At 33.3% G+C, this 23,386-nt stretch overlaps 4 protein-coding genes across 4 annotated transcripts; 3 read left to right on the top strand and 1 right to left on the bottom strand.

Moving 5' to 3' along the window:
- Positions 1 to 661: 661 nt before the first annotated feature.
- On the bottom strand, positions 662 to 5,971 carry TRIADDRAFT_57004 (uncharacterized protein; the record flags this gene model as incomplete). The annotated part of the gene is made up of 18 exons (XM_002112667.1): positions 662 to 731; positions 910 to 1,052; positions 1,138 to 1,535; positions 1,679 to 1,977; positions 2,115 to 2,207; positions 2,366 to 2,421; positions 2,614 to 2,700; positions 2,774 to 2,899; positions 2,978 to 3,040; positions 3,157 to 3,210; positions 3,356 to 3,536; positions 3,652 to 3,729; positions 3,910 to 3,999; positions 4,078 to 4,196; positions 4,332 to 4,532; positions 4,643 to 4,728; positions 4,949 to 5,340; positions 5,937 to 5,971. 18 exons carry the CDS (start codon positions 5,969 to 5,971, stop codon positions 662 to 664), a joined length of 2,571 nt encoding a protein of 856 aa, XP_002112703.1.
- Positions 5,972 to 6,223: 252 nt separating this feature from the next.
- On the top strand, positions 6,224 to 8,898 carry TRIADDRAFT_57003 (uncharacterized protein; the record flags this gene model as incomplete). The annotated part of the gene is made up of 7 exons (XM_002113102.1): positions 6,224 to 6,254; positions 7,338 to 7,559; positions 7,714 to 7,788; positions 7,886 to 7,965; positions 8,329 to 8,413; positions 8,560 to 8,618; positions 8,719 to 8,898. 7 exons carry the CDS (start codon positions 6,224 to 6,226, stop codon positions 8,896 to 8,898), a joined length of 732 nt encoding a protein of 243 aa, XP_002113138.1.
- Positions 8,899 to 10,334: 1,436 nt separating this feature from the next.
- TRIADDRAFT_57002 (uncharacterized protein) lies at positions 10,335 to 13,379 on the top strand (the record flags this gene model as incomplete). Its single annotated transcript, XM_002113101.1, has 6 exons — positions 10,335 to 10,429; positions 10,873 to 11,077; positions 11,821 to 12,054; positions 12,347 to 12,628; positions 12,729 to 13,042; positions 13,124 to 13,379. 6 exons carry the CDS (start codon positions 10,335 to 10,337, stop codon positions 13,377 to 13,379), a joined length of 1,386 nt encoding a protein of 461 aa, XP_002113137.1.
- Positions 13,380 to 13,500: 121 nt separating this feature from the next.
- On the top strand, positions 13,501 to 18,282 carry TRIADDRAFT_57001 (uncharacterized protein; the record flags this gene model as incomplete). The annotated part of the gene is made up of 17 exons (XM_002113100.1): positions 13,501 to 13,664; positions 13,738 to 13,843; positions 14,056 to 14,320; positions 14,401 to 14,542; positions 14,805 to 14,887; positions 15,354 to 15,403; positions 15,526 to 15,577; positions 15,687 to 15,804; positions 15,933 to 15,993; positions 16,091 to 16,618; positions 16,802 to 16,875; positions 17,008 to 17,133; positions 17,329 to 17,487; positions 17,582 to 17,692; positions 17,784 to 17,873; positions 18,038 to 18,068; positions 18,157 to 18,282. 17 exons carry the CDS (start codon positions 13,501 to 13,503, stop codon positions 18,280 to 18,282), a joined length of 2,286 nt encoding a protein of 761 aa, XP_002113136.1.
- Positions 18,283 to 23,386: the final 5,104 nt, after the last annotated feature.

The following is a 23,386-nucleotide window of genomic DNA, read 5'->3' as shown; positions in this document are numbered from 1 at the left end:
AATTCGTCACTACTAAATTAAATTTGAAAGGATATTAATAAAGAAGAACTTAATTTACTTTATGTCATAATCCAAATTTAGCATGGATGGACACCAGGCTCGCACCAGCATTGGCTTATGTTCCTACTTCCATAGCAGACTATTCATGAACTAATTATAAACCGATTGCCTTATTATTAACTTATTTTATTGCCTTCATTAGAAGCGCTATGCTGTATATAATTTCAAAATTGATAATGATATGTACAAATGATGCAAATCAAATGTAAAAAATTTTCGCATGGTCAAAACAAAGCAGATAGAAAGATCATTAAAAGATTGAGCATAAATTTTCTCCATATACATTATCAAATATAAATGTCGTGAAAATAGAAAACTGAGTATCAAAAATTTTTCAAGAATTCTTTCTAATAAATTTTATATACGTGTATATCAGTCATTGAGCTATGACGATTCAACCAACATACAAATGCAGAGTGGAATTTCCCTTGTTTCAGGGAAATACACGTCGGTGAATACTTTTACGACATCTCAAAATATCACTGAAAATTCAATTTTTTTATAGCTAGTACATAATCATCAATCCTGCGATTGATGAGCATGTTTCTTCTTTTTACTGTGTAGTTGCAGGATCATATATACCACTATCACTTTTACGTTACTATTTATTCCATGCAAAACCAATACGGTGAGCTACTTCACAAATATTTTGAGAGATAGATTCGTGATAGCTAAAATAAAATTCATGTATCGGAGTAAAATTGTCGTGGAATATTCTCCTGTGTTTTGAAACAAGAATATGATCGTCAATACTGTATTCATGGTCAAATGAAGACCTCATTCAAAATTTCTATCTCTGCTATTATTTAATGAATAATTAATGCAGTATCATGTCTATCGAAAACATACCCTATAACCCAGTATCTGAGCGGTTTACGTAATTTCTTTCCTCCTCCTCCTCCTACGCGTTCTGGTGAAAGAGTAAATAAGATACCTTGTTCATATACATTTAGGGATTTCTTTACAAATTTTGGCGACACATTTTCAGGCTTCTAAAATGAACACAATAATCAAAATATCTTCATAAATATGCCACATAACATTTTAGTGTTCTTGAATCATCACTCCATTACCAACCTTTCCTTGACCTTGTCGCGATAAAAAAGTATTTCTTATGACAGCACAGGCCCAATAAAATTTGGTGACGATTTTCCTCTGTAGCGCTCCGTCAATGGATGCCAATTCTCGCGATGTAGGGCTTATTAACATACCCGTTTTTGAATTTATACCAATATAATGGAATAAGACATTGATTTTTCCAGAGGTAACGTTACGTATACTAAATCCCTCGCTTCTGCTTTGTTCAACTGTGGTATCCAAATAGGAATAAGCAGTATTCGCCGATATCGCATTTTTACGTGAAACAATAGGGGAAGCTCTATGTAATCCATAAGAAGATGCCCGTTCGCGAGCTTGCGAGCTATCAGCTTCTAATAAATCATTTCCATGGGAGCTTGACAATTTTTCAGGATTTCCTAATGATGATAACGTCGTCATTCAATAGCTAATTTCGATCATCACTATATCCTAATTCGTGAAGCTCTGTATATGATAATATCGGATATATTTGCGTACTAAGGATAATTAAAGATATGAAAATCAGCAAGTTTAAAATTACCATTTCTTAACGTAGCGGCGGATACAGAACCATCGTCATTTGCACTTAACACTTTACGATCCACCACAGGTGAATTGGGCGGATTTTTATGGCGCGAGACATTTAAGCTTAAATTCGGCGATCTCAGTAAAAAATTAATACTACCACCAGAAGGGTGACGGTGATGATTGGGTGTATTACCTGTACTAACAGTAGAACGTCTAGATGATGCTGATAGCGATGAGCTACGCTTCACAGCGCTATCAGAAGTAGTGAAGGTATCTGCTGATGCCAGCTCTGCACACGATACATTGTTTATCCTGCGAAATATTAAAAGTATTTTGTATCATGATCCCTTACCAAGCTAACAAGGTTAATTTTGTATCTACTGCAACATTATCAAAACCTTTCATATTATCATTCATGCCGAAATTCATTCCAATCACACGAAACGAACCTGTCATCGCAAATGGCAAAGAAGCCATCACATTCTAGATATTTTATAGTGTCTCTAGCAGAATTAACATAAATCGGATCGGCTTCGCTCTGACTGATTATCATAAAATATTATTAGTGAGTACCATAATCGTCCATAAAAACGTCATGAATATCAAATTTGTTATAGAAACGTTATACTTGATCAATTTACTACAATATGTAAGACTTGTCTACCCTAAAATGATGGGCGTTGTTCCTTAATGACTTTACCTGATAGTATCAGATGGAATAATACATTCCAGTAAGGTAGCTATTACACAGGAATTCTAAAGTAAGCAGTAAATTATAACAAAGGTTAATTAAAATATATTTTTATCCATTCGTAAGGTATGTACAGTTTGTTATCGACAACGACAATAGCTGCTATGAAATAGAAGCTAATTATCCTGAAATTCAGTGCGATAGGCAGTTACACGAATACATGTGTTATTAAATATACCACAAACTATCAAATTTACCACGCATACAACCAGTAAATAGACGTAGCTATCTTCAGTGAAGACCCCATAACTACGTTTTTCACCTTGTAATCTTTGCAGATTCATCTATGGTATAAGCAATTCATATTACATTAATTATTTCTTCGATAGCAATTACCATCAGTATGCAATATCGCACCTTATGCCAAAGTGTTATATTACCGCCAATATGGCGCTTAGACGCATCCAAAAGACCATAGTAGAAACATAATAATCTAGTGTCTAAAAAGTCTTCATCGCGCATACGGCTAGCAACCAAGTAACCCTATCGTCAAGAATAGAAAAAAATGTCCAAATTCAAAATTACTATACGCTATAACAACAAGTATGTGTTGCTACACACCTTATAAAAGAGACAAGATCCTAAACTAGCATATGCACGCCGCGTATGCGTCATTTGTCCAGGCTATAATTAAGAAATTTAAAAACAGTAATTCAGGTTTCCTTGATATTTCTGATAAATTATTAATATATGTATCAATCTAAATTCACAAAAGGAGAATCTAAAGCTATTTCTCCTACCATTTGAAAATAGCTCCCACATTCTAATTTAGTCAGTGCTCCACTCACGAGAGCCTAAAATATACAATAAACTTTTATGGAAATTCTAAATAGCACGATATGAAATCAATCAAAAATGGCTGATGTTGAATGGCATTTTACATAGGGTGGTTTGGTTAAAAGTATTAAAATAGAATCATTGCGCAACTGAATTCTATACCTGATCAACATTTGGTAAAAAAAGACTTGGCGCAGCTTCAAACAAGTGTGCCAAATAAGTTGGATAAAACGCTTTTAAAAATCTCATACTTGCTAAATCAGTAGCTGGTGTAAGCAGTCGATATAGTGCATATTTAAATATCTTATTTAAATTTTGTTCATTCTGGGTACTGAAGAAGGCACTAGAGAATCAAGAGGAAGATTGACTTAACATAAAAATTAATTTTTGAATAAGATTATAACGTATTTGATAGAGAAATACACAAATTGCTGATTTTATAAAGGCTATTTTCATACCTGTGTAAAGATCCGTACAGTACTTTAAGTAATCTAGCAATATTTCTAATAGTTCTATTTAACAAAAATAATCCACATCTGTGCATAGCAAAAGCAATCATGAGGCGTAAGTCATTTAAAGTTAAAAATTATGATCATATGATAATCATGTTTGAATATCAATATTGAACTGGCTTAAATAAATATTTTAGCCTTAATGATGTTTCAATAATGAATTATACTTTGGTAATAAAGACAGTAAACGTGTTGTAAGTTTACCTCTGGTCTGGAACTGCTAATATAAATAAATTTTGTTCAAATTGGTAATATACTACATTAGTTATCATCTTGTCGATGAGTAAGGAGGTTCTATAATAGTAATTAAAAATTACAAAACTGTTTCAATTTTAAATTTAATTGATTCAACGAATATTGAAATTCACTTACGCAAATACATTATCCAACGTAACTTGCAATAGGACATCGCTCATGGTTAAAAATAATCCACGCAGAGCAGTCAACACCTTGGCTTGTGTGTCAGATAAACTAAATTTATAGACAATATCCTAATATGTGTAGATGACATAAAGTAGATGTGAGAATGTGTCATTCATCTGGTCAATTCCACTTTATCCATTTATTGATTCATTCAATGATTCGTTTTCATATGGCGGGAAATGAAAGAATATTGTAGAGCAAACCTTATCGCCATCTTCATCTGCTGACGATCCCATAGTCAAACATAATGCAACATGGGGGACCTGATAGAGATCAACCTCTTCGTCATTTTGTCGAGTATCGCCTTTAGAAACAATTAAGTCAGGATCTATTCTGGTTATCTTATCGGGTTGAATTTTAAAATCATCTTTCAAAAATGCGACTCTCGTTACCACTAACTCAATCTATATTGGAATAAGTATCAACATTGAACCATCGATGAGTGATATACCTTGGCATGGCCTGGCAAAAAATGATAACAGGAATCTTGCTATATAATATTTTTCTAACTTACCTCGCTAACTTCACCTAGGCTTTTTAATAGCTCATCAAGATTGCTGGTAGTGACTTCATGTCCATTAATAGAAATCAACTTATCACCTAGATAGTCAGAATACCTTATGAGATCATGGGTAGTGATTGATAAAAAAATGTTGACTCAACCTTATCTATCCTGATTTAACAAAGATAATTTCGACTAAAAATAATAGGAAAAAATACAAAGATGCAACAATATTACATTGTATGTTAGAATAATAAATTAATCCTATGATTTCTAAAATTTGTTTGCACATTCAAGTGTTGATTGTAAGTAGCTTACCTATGGATAACTGTCCACAACGATATGCTGGAGAATTAGAATCGATACCCGCTACTTGTAATATATCTAACTTTCCTTCTTGAATTGTTTCACTAAGTTCACCATAAAATTGCACTTTAATACCTAAGCTATCTTCTAAATCAGTTATGACAGTCGGTGTATCTAACTGAAGGGTAATCTTTCTAAAGACAACATCAGCCGCTCCAGCAGGTGAAATTGGATCATCCGTGGTTTGGATAGGACTATCGTCGTCTAAATGGGCAAATGGCCTGAACTTAATGGGTATAACATTCTTTAGCCATTTAATTTTGAAAGAATGGGATCGGCGGGCAGATGACGGTGGTGTTACGTCTAGATTGGATGGTTTACGATGCGAATGAAAGCTGCGATGCCTACAAAACATGAAGAATTCGAATACGTGTGATGATGAAAAAGTCTATCACAAGAATCCCGAAGGAGTTTACATCAAGATTATTTTAACGGTTTGCGAATCAATACCCTTGTCGCGCATATGCCCTTACAGTACTGTGTAAAATCATTTGATATACTTAAATCAGCCAAAGCCAACTATCACTATTTCTACATTGATTTCTCTAATCAAGTGGATACAACAATATTTGTAGCAGACTACTCTATCCTTGATTAAAACCTAGTAAAATTGATGATTATTATTGATTCTATGTTAATTGACAATACATGTCTTGTAGTTCCAACTGCGTAACGAGGCCACAGCATTGTTGGATTACCATTATGGAATCGATTGATGTTTGATTTACTCCTAAAGTCATAAATCGCCTTTCAATTCTGACAGTGACTGTTTGTAACTTATTTTATAAAGTAAAGACAAGATATTCTATAGAAATGAGCTAAGATCGATTACGCCATCGATGATTGATTTATCTAAGGTAAAGTAATTTAGATAAGCCGATAGCGATTGCATACTTGTGTGTCGAGAGATTGAATCCGTTGATTATAATTACTCGCTTACCTTCCTATTTTTACTTCCTTCTCTTCGGTCGCCATATTCGATTGGTTTAGAAATAGATTATAATACAACGACGATCACACTCATGATGATCGCCAATTCGCTCTTGGATGGATAATTCTATTAATTTCTTCTCTACTGGCTGTAATCACTTGCTGTCATCCGTCGATCCTTTTCAACACTTTACGATGCTATGAATTAATCAAGATGACCAGACTAGACTACCCAATAGCAAATGGAATAATCGGACTATTTAAAGTACATTGCTAGGACATGCTGGATGGATCACTATGCTCGATCCAGGGGATCAAGCAATCCAGGGTATAAATTTGTAAACTACCTAAGACGAAGAATTGAATGTTGTCAATTTGCAGCATGGAAGGCTGGCCTAACGCGTAGGGGCTGGAAAACCATCGCAGCCTGTCAACAACGCCGCGGGGGCAACATCGAGTCGTTAGCCCTGATGAGATGACACTGCTATACTGTAGACTGTATTGCAACGTACGATTTCAGACATGGTACGGACGAATGTGCTGGAGTAGGGGATGTCTGTCCGGCCCGGATTGACCGCTTGTGTCTGAATAACAAGTTGGCTTGTATGCGGTTAAGGGGAAACCGCGGGGTAGCGTCTAAAGCTCAGTCAAGTTCTGTACATTACAGCTGGAGACGAAGTGAATTTCTCCTCGCTGGGTCCATCTGGTCAAACCTGAGACTTGAAATTCTCTTATGAGAGGTGCATGAAAAAGTGTCGGCCTTGGATATAGTAGTTATTGATGACTAGACTTTGTTGATTGGAATCCCTTCTAACCACTGCATGTCATTTCGAAGTCATAGTCATACTCATGCCGTACGGTCATAGTGTACCATAGGCTACTCTATACATCCAGAAGTCCGTATCCTCCGTAGTATCTACCGCCATGGTATTACTACGTGTGGTGTGGACAGATGGACAGCAGACATCAACGCACTCCACCATCCCCCATCTTGGCAAGCTCGCACCATCAAGAATTTAGCTTGGAAAGAAACGCTTGTCCTTCATTCTGACGCATTGCTACAGGCTAAGAAACTCCCAACTATTTTTCCAGGATCTGAGTGCTGATATCCATTACTGTGGTAATGCGATGAGTATTTCTTTCTCTTTTTTGCATGCAATGATATTCCATAAGTTAAATTATCTGAAATGCCAGTAAGGACAAGCGTAATGGCTGCTACAGTACTACGTTGCATGCTAACATATCTACGTAACATTTGATCTTGCTAATGCATATTTTTTCTAACAATGTGAATCAAAATTGAGTTGTGCTACAGTAGAAGTTACTAACCAGCGAGCGTTGTTGGATTACACTCGTTTTATCTCACGATTTCGCAAAGTAAAGCAATAGCATTGATCTAATCGATTTGTAGGCTGTCGTTGGATTGGGAAAACCATCACTAGTCTAATCGCCTTGAGCTTGAAACCATTAGATCGTGGAAGAGAACCCCTTAATCATCGTGCTGAAAGCCAACTGACTTCAATTCTCATGGCGGCTTCTGTTTGTAAGCTATTATCGCGGTTAACCTTGTCTTCTAATGCTAAGACCTTGTTAACAAGTAACTTATCCAAAACTGCCTCTTGCATCACCACGGGTAAGGACAGAATGATGCATCGATTGATTCACATCTTTTAAAATGAAATTGCAATAATGGAGTGTACTTGTCTTATAGTTTTTCGTGCTATGTTGCGCACTATCGTTTATATACAGTACTAGTATATTATTGATCCTCATTTTGCTATCGATAGTGCCAAGCCTAGCCAATCCCATACCTTCTATCAATCTTCTAAAGAATGTCTCAATATTACAAAAGACCAATCTGGGTAAGTGATGTATAGCTTCACTTCTTTCTGAACCTGCTACCAATAATCCTCTATCATGATAGTTGGATGAATTACTAATCGAACCGATTGCTTGTAGCTACTTTAGCTACCGATAAACACGCAAGGAAAGATGAAATATGTTATCGATTTAATAAGGTTGAAGAATTAAAGAGGCAAGTAGTAAATGACCTAGAATGCAACATGTTATACATGTGCATATGGTCTAATTGGCTGTTTTACTAGTATACGTAATAGATAGTTGCTGGCCAAAATCGATAAGCTGAGTTTGTTATCCCATATTATGAAAGCTTATCTTTGGAAATTTTTAATCATTTAGTTGCGATGACGACATTGTCAAGAAGATTTTTGGTACTGAATTTGCAAGACAGGTAGAAAGCGTATTTATGCTTGATTATGAATAACGCGAAAACTTGCTCTTTCAGCCTTTCTTGATAGCTGTATTGAAATACGGTATTGACGTTATCCATTTGCTCGTATGTAATAAATTCATCGTTTGTTTATAACTTTATCAATTTCAAGTCGGAGTTAAATCGGTTGGCGATTCATGAGGCGATAAAAAAGTATCAAATGCATCCTAACGATTATGGATCTTCGCCTGTACAAGGTTTGTACATCTACCGTAGTTTTCATGGAACGCTTGTTCATTCGCCTACCATTGTCTGCTTACTATATCACATCACAGTTAGTAATATTATTCTTTATTTTATGGACCCATTTATGGTACGGAAATAATTGCCCGCGCTTATACAGTCGCGATTTTAACTACTCGTATACATCGATTGAGATATCATATGACATTGAATAAAAAGGTAAGTCCGTTTAAAATATTATAAAAGTGGATACAACACTTTACGATTATACTTTAACTTTCCAAAAAATGGACAACACTCTTGTTTATACCAATTTTAGGATAAGCATAACCGAAGGCGTTTATTGATGATGATCGATAAAAGAAAAAAGCACCTTAATTATTTGAAACGGAAAGATTTTACGATCTATTGTAAATTACTGGAAGAGCTCTTAATTAGGCCTACTATAAAACACAAATATGGCAAAATTAATCCTATAAAAAGGAAGCGTCGATTTTAAATTATCCAATTTATCTAGCTTTTCTGTCATACGGCACATTTTATGAAATCAATAATAAATTGCATGGCATCCATTGTACAGTATCAACAACACTTTTTGTTGTCCTTGACTAATTTCATCAGTAGAAATAGGATATATTAGGTTAAACCAGACTCATCCTGTGATACGAAATCTTTGCTATTATTATTTGATATTCAATATGTCAATGTACTGGGACAACCTGAACTACGTGCAGTGAATGAATGGTCTTGCTCCAAATTGTAGTAATCATTGCTGCTGGTAGAAATACTGCGTAGGTATACCATGTAAAAGCAGTGCAACGCAGCTACTGTACTGCTTTGTCAATTTCTGACGATATTGTAAGCGTCATCAATAAATAATAAAGTCTTATAGCATCCCTACTAAAATTCTCGTCATCTAAACGATGGATACAAGTAGTTGAATATATTAAAACGAAAAATCTTCAGATACGACTATCCTATTTAGAAGATCTGCTTTAATCCTCGAATGAGTAAAAGACTTTCTGCTAGCAGCTCTCTCGCCTTATAAATTTTTCATATAAAACTTTAATTAATTTATTTAATAAAAGTAGACATTTCCCAAAATTTAACTGATACTAATACTACACCATTTAAAATGTCTGCATTGATCTAGTAATGACTAGAGTAGAATCCGCCAACAGTTTATCTTCCTACAAATTACCTATACGAGCAGTTCAATTCATTAGGATATTTGAAAATATCCAAATTTTAACTAATGCTAACGCTGCTCTATTTCGAAATTATGTTCCGATCCTGGAATGATTAGAATAACTTGTGCTTACAGTTCTTCGTCTTTGAAATTATCTATATAAGCAATTCGAAATCAAAATGTCCAAATTTCAACTGATATTCACACTGCATCCTTTCCAAAGTCTGCAATGACCCTGGAATGATTGAAATGATTCCTGCTGATAGTCTTTCCTTTCCCTGTACCCATCCAAGCAATATAGTTATCAAATTTATTAAAATCTTCCTATTCAGTTAAACGCTATGGTATAGCTTTGGATGGTCTATCTTGATTCAAGTAGTATTAGAACCCTTTCCTCCATTTATTCTAGCATTATACTATCGTATACCGGCTGTATAAAGCACATGAGTCTATCTTTGTAGGCTATATGACAAGTAGACATTATTTATTGCTCATATTCTTCTTTTCCGGTATTACTTTAAGTGGGTTATTTTAATCCAAGTAGGATTAACCCTTCTCTCCATTTTAATTCCAGCTGCATATGGTCGTGTACTAACTGTTTAAAACGCCTGATTCTGCCTTTGTACACGGTCTGAGAAATGGACAATGTCAATGCTCATACAAATCTTTGCTTCCATTACTAAATAACATGCAATATACTATGTCATCGATAATGTAGCCATCTAGTTGAGCAGTACATAAAATAAATGTCGCCCCTATTCATCTTATTTAAGCAATCCAGCTATCGAGCGTTAGGCATACCATCCGATGAAAGTCTAAGGGTGACAATATTTTGCACAAGGTATGAGTGCCATACACGACCTTGTCAGAGGGTCTCATGACAACATTACGCCAAATTATCCTGCTGCTACCACCTCATATCAATCCACTTACCCTTGACTATGGATAAATGCACTGACCTACTATAACTATGGCTATCCTAGTCGGCAGCCAGCACAAAAGTAGCCATCATTCACTACGCCCATCCAGCAACATGGCCACGAATGATTAAATCTCTGTGGATAAACTCCTTCAAATTAACTCTCAACATGATCCAGGAAAGCTCCAGACACTAAATTTACAGACTATCATTGTCTATCTATCCAGTGAGTCCATGGCAACCAAATCGAATAAAGTATCCACTTGGCAGTGCACCTCCAAATGCAAGCTAATCGAACATGGTCGAAAGATCAATGAAGCCATTGCTACGAAATCTTTAATTTCAATCCAATCTTCATGGCATAGCTGTGCTAATGCTGATCATCAACATGATGCTTTAGGTCGGACGCCATTGCATATGGCCGCATCTTATGGCAGATATGATTTAGTTCGTTGGCTAATCAAGGATCGTAAATTAGATGTCAACGCTCGCGATGATGAATCTGGATGGACGCCATTACATCGTTGTCTTTTTTATGGCCATCTTGATGTTGCGGCATTGCTTGTTAAAGTGAGTCATACTTGCAATGGATCTTTGCAGTGAATCCTATATCATATTGTATGCTATTAATCAATAATGGACCTACTAACTAGGTCTAAAGTAATACAGACTTGACTTAAAGAGTTATCTATCATTTGTCCTCATTTATAGTACCAGCTATCATATTTGTTGATGTGAGACAGTTTGGCTCCATAATTGGAGTATAGTTTAGTTTTGGCTAACGTAATCTGATGTTGGTAGGAAAATTCTGAATTACATTTTTGCTGTACATCTTGCACTTCTTTGAATAGTTACTAAACACAATCAATTCAATATACTATAGTGGCAGCTCTAGCAAACTCGATGAATCCATGGCTACTACGATTGACGAGATCATTAAGATAGTCAACACTTTTCCTACCAGAGTTGATATAGAGTTTGATAGACTAACAGTTCTGTGCACGAGTTTAAGTACAGCAACTATATTTCAATTTAATATTATATAGTTGTATTTCTATCCTGTTAGATGAATGAATGATATGCAAGATCGATTATACAGTTATGATATGAAACAATCCTCAGATGATCATTTTTACATGTAGATAAGCTTAATTACATTAGGATACATTGGCTAGGGTACAGTACTCTGTGGGATAAATAGACAACAGTAGCTTATGCTGCTACTAATTTTTTTGCCTTAATTAATATCTTCAATCCACTTTTCTATTATATCGGTCTTACAATTTAAGATAACTCTGCTTTAATTGTTACAGTTAGGTGCAGATCTCTTTGCAGAGGATCGGGAAGGACTTACACCACTTGATATGGTTCTAATCGATCGAAAGCAGACGTTCCCATCACTCCATCTATCTCCGCCTGCTCATGTATTTACATGGGGATTAAATGATAACTTTACCTTAGGACATGCTGAATCGAATTGTCGCCTACCAGGCAGGGTTAAATTTATTACTGCCAGCCAAGCCGCAAAAACAATTTCCATCAAACAAGTACTGATATATATGTATATGTTGTCATATCCTAGAGCTAACAATGCTGCATACAACTCCAAATAAGATTGCCTTTATCTTAGAGTATTTAAAGATACGACAATATTATGCTATATTATGATATAAAGCATTGACTACTGATACCAGGATACTATTAGATAAATTCATTATTATGTGAAATAATTACATCAGCAAGTCATGATGGATCTTTCATGGCAGATAAATTCTCTGTTGCGATCTCCAATAGATAGCGATTAAAATTATGGTATGTTTTTTTTATTAATACCAATAGATTGTTATGTGCCAGTTTCATTCAGTATTTTTATCCCACGATGGAAGAGTTTTTACGTGTGGTCATGGACAAGGTGGCCGCTTAGGTATTGCCGATGAAGAAACAACATTACGTGCAAGTGAAATTAGCAGTATTACTGGAATAAAAATAGCACAAATTGCAGCTGCCCGTGATCACACTGTACTCTTAACCGATAAAGGTGCCGTTTACACCTTTGGTATGAATAACTATCATCAGTTAGGGCAAGTACCATCACCCAAAAGATGCCTTAAACCAAAACAGGTATGATATTTGTTATGAATATTTACTAACGTTACGGTAGAGTAGCGGAGAACATCATACCGTTGATGGTAATAGGATTGTTATCTAATTCCTGATATAGATTTCCAGTAAACATCTACATAATAAGGTCATGATTGGTATTGCTGCTGGAACATATCATACTGTTATGCATACAAATGAAGAACTTTATACCTGTGGCACCAATTACGGCCAGATCGGTCACGCTGCAATGGAAAGACAAGTTACCCTACCAAAATTAGTAAGCAGTCTATCACTAGAAAGCTCTACTGAATTGGTCAAGAGAAAAATTCAAATAGTGGCAACTTCTGAATATGCAACAGCTTGTACGACGGACGTTGGAGAAATTTATATTATGTCTGATTTTAATATTCGAAAGATTAGAATACCACGCGGGTACAAGCAATTGTAACATTTTACCGTGGTTAGTAACTCAGATGACATTAACTACAGTATACCATTATCTTTTCTATTTAGCCAACAATCTATTGAACGGCTTCGCCTTAAGAGTTTTGCAATACCGTCAAATAATTCCAACTCCAATGAACATCGAATAATGTTGTTTGTTATTTGCAAGCCCAATTTTCAACTTCTTTCCTGGACCAACGAATATCGGAAGTTATATATCTGCAAATGGGCTCAAAAACCGGACATGCATATCATGGATATAGCATTTACCGAAGATAACAAAGTTCTGATTTCAGCAGGCAATATATTTTTATTCAAATTTTAACTGTGCCAGCGTGGGCCCTTTGACTTAACATTAAATTTATCCAACTACAGAAAATGGCAAATGTTATCGTGGAAAAATTAAAAAGAAAGCATTTAAAGAATCGACAAAGTTATCGTCAACCATGCCGTCGTCCTTATCCTTAACTGAAATTTGTGTCCGATTAAATTCAGAAGTTATCCACTATTTAGATCTTAAACGTGTTCCACTTGTCCATCATGCAAAACAAGTAGCTATGGATGACAAAGGTTCCAATTTTGCAGTTCTACAATGGGATGCGTATCAAGGGTATGACTTAAATACTGTGCACTAGTATTATATACCAACCAATTTTTACCTATAACATGCTATTTTTTTTCAGTATGAATAATCGTGCGAGCAAGTCCGAATCCAAATTGAATGCAGATATGGCTAAATTGCTGCAAACTGCAAGCTTAAATGACCACATCCACGATATCATCATCAAGGTAAATCCTTTAAGTAGCCAAGTCATCACCTAATCTTAACTATTTGTAATAAAATACGAATACGTGTATCTGGAGTCTGAAGGGAACAAAAGCAGCTAAAAACTTGTTATCTGGAGGATATCCAATTTTATTGTCAGAATTAAGTGTGTATACTCATCATCCTATATTCACTGTTTTGCCTAAGCTTTAGCTATTACTATACTCGGATATAGGTCGACGGTTTGGTAATACCGTGTCATCGATTTGTACTATGCAGCAGAAGTATTGCGTTCGCCGAAATATTAGGGAAAGGAGCAGTTGATGAGGCTACTATGGGAATTTACCAGATCGACGATATGAGTTACGACGTAGCTATTAATCTTCTACAATTTATTTATACCCGCGATTGCATTTTACTACAACGAAATACCGCCTATAGCAGACAAAAAATGCAGGACTTGGAGACAAGTAACTCTAAATTGCCATTAACTGACATTGGTAATTATTTTAATCTATTTTAAATTCTGATTTTTAAATTATACGGTTATGTACATGATCTATGACGAATTGATGTTTAGAATTGTCAAGGAAAAAAATGGAGCATGAACAAGCATCGACAACTGCTAATTATGAAAAGACAAAGTATGGTTACATTCCGGTTAACGTTAAGGAACTACGTCGAGCTGCGAAGCATTATAAAATTCCAGGGTTACGAGAAAGGTTATTTCTTGACTATGTCGAAAGAGATAACTTAATTAGTAAATAAGCTCACTCTGTTCTATTTAATATGCTTGTGACTTTAGCATCGATGCGTTATATTATCGAGAACAATTTTCTGACGATTTAAATACTGCAAATATAGGAAAACTATGCTTCAATCATGACACCATGTTAGTTCCATCACAGCTTGTATTTATTGATATCTTGTACTTGTATTCTATCAATTTTCTAATCATTAGATATCATTTCAATTATTAATTAGCCAAGAATCTAGTGACTTTACTTTGGAAAGTAATGATGGTGAAACGTTCTGTTGCCACAAATGTATGTTTATACACCGTAGCGGTAAGTAATAGCGAGCACAATTGCCCAAAATTCCCACAGCATATACTTATTTATTCATTACAATCTATTGAATAAGATTTTTTCTAGCATGTTTAGTTGATAGAATGTCTTAACGTGATAATTTATAGGAAATTATTTATTTTTTTGATAATAGAATATTTTTTTAGCATGTTATCTTGCAGCTGGAAAGAGGTGCAGTACATTTTATTTTTATCATGCTTAAATCCAAGGTAATCATTTTAATTGACTAAAGTGTTGAATAAAATTTATGCTTTATAGTCTAAAGCGGGTCTAGTGCGCCTTAAATTGATGATACCTTCCGATTTATTAAAATGCATCGTGGAATACATATATAATGATAATACTGAAGTGTTTACAGGTTACTCCGATTTAAAAATTTTATTGATGCTACAACTTCGTTAGTATATCGATGTTCTAATTTCAAACCATTATTTGCTAATTACAGAATCCAATGATGCGGAATTTCTCAGTAACATTGTTGTAGCTGCGGATTATGTAAGATTTATATTTCGTTATCTACGTGTACCTGTTAGATACCTGTATATTCAATAACTTTGAACTTAAATTCTGTATGTTACGACACTCCTTCATTCAATACTAACTTTTTACTAATCTAGCTCCTCTTATCCGATTTGAAACAAATTTGTGAATGGAGATTGTCAAAGCTCAGTAAGTCTACCTGATTGATAGAGATAACCATAATCGTAACTACTTCTAGTGGATATTTACATATCCTATCTTTAAGCAAGTAAAGATTTCTCTATTCTTTCCATGATAGTCACCCTCAAAACTGTAATAACCTTTACCGATTTCTCGCTAACGTACAATGCCAAGTTATTGAATGATGCCTGCATAGAATTTATATGTATTAACCTTGGCTATCTACTAGAAGGAAGGTACTCATTATTAAAATTGTTTCCTCGAATTCATAACTCTTTTATAGACTTCGCAATTGATTTAGAAACTGATAATTAGCCTTATCAAATATTAATTTAAATTAAATTTAATAATTTGAAAAATATAGAATTTTTGACAATGTGACGTTATCAGTACTCGAAAATGTATCAGATATGTACAAGACAAAAGTAAGCAGGAGAAGTAATTTATTTTTTTAAATTAAATATTTTCATGATCGGAATAAATGATTGAAAATCTAAATACTCTTTTTCTTTCTGAATAAAGATTACAGGCATTCTTTCCAGAACTGTGTCGTTCCAATCAAGCCATATTGATTATACTTCTGCTTCTAACGACGGAGCTAGTTTCGTAACTTTGGAAAGCAATAGCAATGTTGAACCCTTAAAGGACGATCTTCCGAAATCAACGGTAGCAGCAAAATCATTGCATACTTCGACGCCAACAAAAGATATCCATAAAACTCTACCTAGTAGTAGTGGTGCCTGCAGCAAAATTGATGACAATACCCATTCTTCTGCCTCAGTTGAAGACAGTATCATGTCTGACATACTCGCGTATGACCTGAGTGATATATTAGATACTTCTGATACTCTGCTACTACCAGCAATAAATCAACAAGCCACGAATGAGGAAGCAAGCTTTACGACGACTATAAGCAAAAATAACGAAAACACCAACAGCAATTCAGTTTCTCAATCGAATAAAAAGAAGAAGAAGCGTAGTCAAAAAATGAGAAAAGCTGAGCTACTAAAGGTAGGAACAGCGGCTACGGTTACAGCAGAACCTCCAAAGGTGAGTATAATTAATTCTAGGCCTTTCTATTTGGCTTTACAAAGTAAAATTTTAAAATTTACCATGCACGTATGTTAGTATAGTGGGAAATTTAGGATATTTACTTATCGTATCATTGTATATATTTACGTTATGATTACATTTGTGAATCATCCTATTAATTTATCGCTTTGGTTTTGTTAGAATACACCACCTTTATCAAAAAGTCAGCCTACTGTTAATACGAACGCAAGTTCTCGCGTTAAAAAATGGAATAGGTGTGTTTCTTTTTTTATAAAACATACGAGTACGGTATGCTAAGCGAAAACATTAGGAATAAACTCTTGCAAACATAGAGCACTGACTATAGCTATTAAGCCTCCTTAATTAATTCCACTCCCATCATGTAGTTCTCAATCGGCTAATTCGAATAGTCTACTATCTATCATGGCAGAAGAAGAAGAAGTAGCAAGAAAGCAGCAGGCATGCTATCATTTTCAATGGATTCGACTCGCAGTACTGTATCTTAATCTAAGGTAGTGCTAATATTAATCATTATCATTTTGAACATATAGGATTCCTTACATCCGACGAAGCCAAACTCATATCAAAGGTTGATATCTTTCATGCTTAATTTTGTAACATAAACGGCACAGCTAAATGCAGCACGTAAAGTCGATATCACCTATCCCCGCATCATTCATTACTCATCGGTTTTTAACCAATTTCAGTGCAAATAATACGACTTATAACGAAGCTATTAAGTGGGGAGTTGCGCAAGATGTTAAGAAAAAGTCAAATCGTCAAAGGAATATTTCGACAAGTAGTAATATTAGCTTAAGTAGTAATGAAACGGAAATGCTAGCTAGCTCATCATCAAAATGTCCTTGGTAGGATTCATATAATTTGCCTAAATCTTGAATAATTTTGAAATATCATATTTACGAGTCAAAGTTTAAATGCTGCAATATGGTACTTTATCAGGGGCAATGTTAAACAAAGTGCATCATTCTCGCTTGGAGATGTTATGAAGCAGGAGGAGGTTGCCCGGTTGGATGGTCGTGGCTCTAATAATAGGAAAGTGCAATCAAGCAGGTATTTCAAAACAAATGAATTAGTCAATTTTCTTCTTATTCGCTTCTATTTTAGTTCAAATTTATGAATATCTGACAAATTCGTCTTATAGCTCTTCATCGAAAACAATGCCTTCAAAAGGAACATCAAGATTTTTAGACATTGTTAGCTCTCAAGCAGAAGAAAATTATATTTCGTTTAGGTATGTACTCTATAATTGACTACATTATTAAGTGACTATGCAGTTTCCAGTAACCACTAAACATTAATTTCTTTCAAAGCTAACTAGTCAAGTAATTGATATCATACGAGATTAACCTATTTAGGCTCTAAATATTAATTTATCTATTTAAATTGCGTATGTAGACGCGGGAAAAAGAGCTTGTCATCAATACAGGTAAATTGACTTTATTTTACCGTATTGATTTTATCAAAATAACTTGGTATAGCATAATTTAATCTTTAGGAAATGTTTATCATTATAGTTAGAGGAAAAAGCAATGTCCGAGCTACTGCATGAATATGGTGGACGATATAATCCTGAAGAATATATCATTGTGGAATATGAAAGGCCGGAAGTATCATTAAATCCTTCATGGTTTAGAAAATAAACTAATTGCCGGTAATGGAACGTTTCTGTCTTAAACTATAATTACTCTTAAACGTATTATTCTAATTAAATCTTATACAGCTATCTTTATCTGTATACGCATTAATCATTTCTTAGAATGACCTTGCATTTGTATAAATTTTAGGTGAAGGTGTCTCATGACAGTTGACTCCCCCAAGAAACAGCAAAATATTATCATTGAATAGACTACATAACAACGAACAATTTCTTGACTCTTCTTGAGAACTACCTTATCTGTTTAGAAAAATTATAAAATAATGTAAATTTAAAAGCTATAAAGTATTACAGCTAAACATATTCCCTATATCCTACGTTCACCATTTATTGAAGCAAAGATAGTTTTGTAAAACTTGCATATTTTAACGTTATTCATATTTCTACAATTGATAAAACAATGAAATCTATTATACCTAATAACAATCATGATATAGGAGATTTCTTTTAATACATACAATTTTCATTGACGGCATGTGTAAATATCATATAGGGACTTTTCTTTACGGAATCGCCTTGTCGATATAAGAGTTTCCTATTTGAAGTTGTTTTTCTCTTCATTGTTAAAACATCTTGAAAATTTATTGTTTTTTAAGAATAGCGATTTCAAAGTATAATATTATCGTAATCCGGATATTTATTTCTTCAAACAAGATTAGGGATTTTTATCATGCCAATGACTTGCCCATATATATTTCTAATAATAAGTATATGGAGAAATTCTTTATTATTAACTAGAAAATTCAGTTATCAAGAAGCCTATTGTACGAGACGATCGATGAAATCTTAGCGTAACATAATATGATCTACTATCTGCCTTTGTATATTTCAAAACTAATAGAAGCCCTCTAAATATAAAATTCTGATTTTTATTAATGTATTTTTACATTCTATCAATAATAATCAAATTTAAGTTTGAGAATACACCTCAATATATTTTCAATAGCTTTACAGAATACATGCGTTAGAAAAGTATCGAGCTAAGCCGATCTTTTTTGATCAAAAGTTTGTTACAAGTTATAATTATATGGACATTTTACGTTATGATACACAAAAGTTATAGCAAACACGTACTGATTAATTATCAAATTAATGATATAATTATATATTTCTAAATAAACTTTTCTCTTAATACGAATAAAATCTCAACAATCTTGATAGAATTACTTACCGTACTCTTAATTCGCTATGGCTTAGGCCCTCACCTTTTAAACAATTATTATTTTACATAGATACTATTCAAACGGTCCAATTTTAAGTGCTATTTTATTTCAGTAACTTGCATTTGTATAGAAACTAAACTATGATAAAAATAAACATGCTTATCGAGGCGCAACTGAATGAATATAATTATCATGAAACTGATGCGAATATTAGTCTACCGTTCATGCTAAATGTTATAAAATAGATTCTAGCAAAAATCATCCTTCATACAATAATCGATGGCATCTCAGAGTGATGAGAATGGTCATTTTTTTACCCTATTACGAAGTTTTAATTAAATCATTAATAGTTACAGTATGAAATTACCAGAAGATTTCATAACCGAAGACAATACGTTCATTATGGCCTTAGTTAGATTTTAGAATAATTATGTTTATTGTAATAGAACGGGCTCTTTATATTAGCAAGATTTGTATGATATTCATAGAGCTGAAATTATTCTTTGTTTATATAGATTTTCGTAACGAGAGCTATTTATAAAATAAAAATAGACTCAAAGAAATTTGCTAATGCATTCTATAATAAGAAATAACACTGTAGTCATAGCCTGTCTTGAATTTAGAATACTAGTTAGGTATTACAGTACGAGTGGATGAGATTTGTGCAATTGTGCAATACGATTCAAGGCACGAAATTGATCCTTGGGTGTAATTTCTCTTAGTAAACCAATTGCACGAGCTACCTTAACGGCTTATTTGTTAAGATATTCCATACAAGAAATGAAGTAGGCTATTCTAATTTTAGCGTCATAATTCTACCCGGCCTTGATAGTGGAATACTGAGATTGATTCAAAGGTCAACAGGATGCATAGATAATGATTTAAATGCTGAAATAAGAGTATCTATCTACCTTACGTTGGCCAATCTTATCTATTTCGTTTATTAGCCTGTAACGTATCCATTTGTGAAATTGGCCATCACAGTAGATATTTTTATCCGTATCAAAATACTTATTCATAGCCTACTTTTACGTAATTGGCAATCATGGCAGATTTTTATTGATAGCAAAATATTTATTGATAGTTCACTTTATAGAACTTGTTTACGGATACAAATATCAATCAAATATTATCACAGTATAATAATGATGATGCAGATAGTTCACATTTCACTATCTTTTAGTCAATAAAAATTTATAATTTTGGTGCTAAAAATTCTTTCAACGTATTTATCTACAGTAGTTATTATGTCATTATTCCATTTTAAATCAATAAAATTTATAAATTAGTGCGATATGTTCACCAGGAGTAAATTATCTGGGATACTTATTGCATTCTTAGGGTCAGCTTGAATAGTTATACTACTAAATTATACCGTTCATCTTTTGTGTCTGATATCGTTTAGAAATATAATAGCTGATGTAATTAATTGGTATTACTATTAATTGCTTATCTGTCGGGATTAATATAGTTTCAACTTCAATGCTTCTAAATATCGAACTGATTCGTCTGTATTCTAATTTATTATTAATCTCAGTATAACAGAACATAGCTAAACAATTGATGACATAGTTATTTCGTATTTGGCTATCAAAAATTTGCAATTTTCGCATATGAAATGAAGAAGTCAATTGTATAATTCGTCATATTTAAAATAATTGCTTCACTAATACGTAATAAAAATAGTGCAGTACTGCTAATATTCTAAATAAAGTACTAAGGTGCTCAGCTTCTCTAGCAAGCCGCTAAAATATAATTTATAAAATTAAGAAAAAAACATCCTAAATTGAGATTAATATTTAGACGCTTGCATTCTGTAGTAATAGCATGGATGATGAATAATTTCATACTAAAATAACTATTTACTTAAAATTCGTAGGAGGTCAATACATCCTAAGAGACTCAACTTCCTCTCGGTATAAAGGGCAATTTCAGATAGAAATCCCCTTAATATATATCAATTCGGCTTGTGAGTTTATTATTTCTACGTAAAGCCGTTAACAATGATTCGGTCATCGTTAGCTGCAAGCAAAAAATTGACTACCGGTAATAAATTAACACCCTATTCATCTTAATAAATATTATGCAGTCTAGTATGATTATATTGTACTCCCACTCTCTCAATCATTCTAATAAAATTCTAAACCATTTTAATTTCTTATCTCATCGGTTATTATATCTATTCATAAAATAATGGCATTACACGCCTAATTTTTCTTGCTTTTCAGCCTAAGGCTAGGCTAATACATTAATTCTATATTGATAAATCATCTATTACAATTCTTCATAACAATATTCTCTGCCAAATTTAAATTATTTCCTACAAAATACGAAAAGTCTACCGTGTATTTGTATCTCATTAGCAATCTATTACAAATTATACCGATGTATTATATTGCTAATTAACGTTGTTTTAGCGAAATACTAAGGCAAATTATGTACTCTTATGTCATTAATAATTATGTAATCTGTTACAATTCAAAATCTTCATTATGCATTCAGTTTCTTTCAAATAGGGCCCGTTACAGCATAATTAATATTCTCATATACTTAGTAATTCTATTACACTTTATAACTACTGTCCGATTATGCAGTTTAATATTTCTAAAATATTAGTAGGATATATAAAATACTTCTATATCAATAATAAACCGTTTTACTTTAGAATAATAGTATAACATGCTTTTACCTATCATTTCCAATGCAACCCTAATAGATATCCTATATTAGGCATCATTACTAATTAACTATTTCCATTGTAATTCATTACATATCATGACTATGCCATGTGTTCCTGTCTGGTTCGAATTTCTACGAGACTACTAAGGCATATGGGGTAACCTTAGATCATAAAGGATCTATTAAAATTTCTACTCGAATATTGCAAGCCAAAGTCATGTAACTTCCAACAGAATGCTAAACCGAAGTATAGCTATACTTTGTAAATCTACTTAGAAATGGCGTTAAATTTTGCGGCTGCTATGAATTCTAATCTATATTATAATGTAAATGATATTGCTATAATTTAACGGTATCTCACCGCTATTTAGAGCTAAATTCTATCTTATAATAGGTAATGAGGACCATGAAAACTTTAAAATAGTCTCGGACAGCATTCAATTTAACTTATTACCTAAACCCTTTATAAATCATTTGGTTATTTTAAAACAATCCTATTATGGGCAGTATTTAAAAATATACAATGAAAATAATCACGTCTCAGTTCCTATATTAGAGTCTCGGTTACATTATGTTTACGCTTATGCAGGTATTATATTATTGCCCAAAATAAATTAGATATCCATTGATATTAAATTATGTAACAGGATAGCACAACTGATTAATACAATTTATTTCTTATCAGCAATTTCGACTTATAAAAATATTCAAATTGAGTTATAATCAGAAATTTATAGAAAGACTAAAGAGTCTTTCTGTTTACGAAGAGATACATATCCACTTTTAACCGATTTTTCATTATTACTTCGTGGTAGTTAGCATGTAGACTAGAGTCTAATATCATGTTTATTTGAATATAGGCAGGCAATATTATTCAATATTTCAATCGTCGATGGAATAGACTACTATACATTATTGATATGATATTTATTCTGTCGATAAAATCGAAGGTAATTTAGTAGATACAGACCCACCAATTTCAATATTGAACTGTTTATTGGAATCCTTGCATGTCTTGAAGTACTTAGAATAAAATTGAACGTCTCATTTATTGTCCAAAATTCCAGTCCTTGATCTCCCTATTTCGCTATTAAAACAGTAATTAACGAGAATTAATAAGCAGGGGACAACAATCTACTAAAATTATATCTATATTTTTGTTTTTAAATAATCTATCATAATTATTTCATTATTCAAAGTGTTTAGACCACAGTCAAGATTCCTATTCATTTCTTTGTCTTAAGAGAC

This window comes from Trichoplax adhaerens, genomic scaffold, assembly GCF_000150275.1.
Source record: "Trichoplax adhaerens TRIADscaffold_5 genomic scaffold, whole genome shotgun sequence".
In the NCBI taxonomy this organism is placed as follows: Eukaryota; Metazoa; Placozoa; class Uniplacotomia; order Trichoplacea; family Trichoplacidae; genus Trichoplax; species Trichoplax adhaerens.
This window is presented reverse-complemented; position numbering and strand designations above follow the sequence as displayed.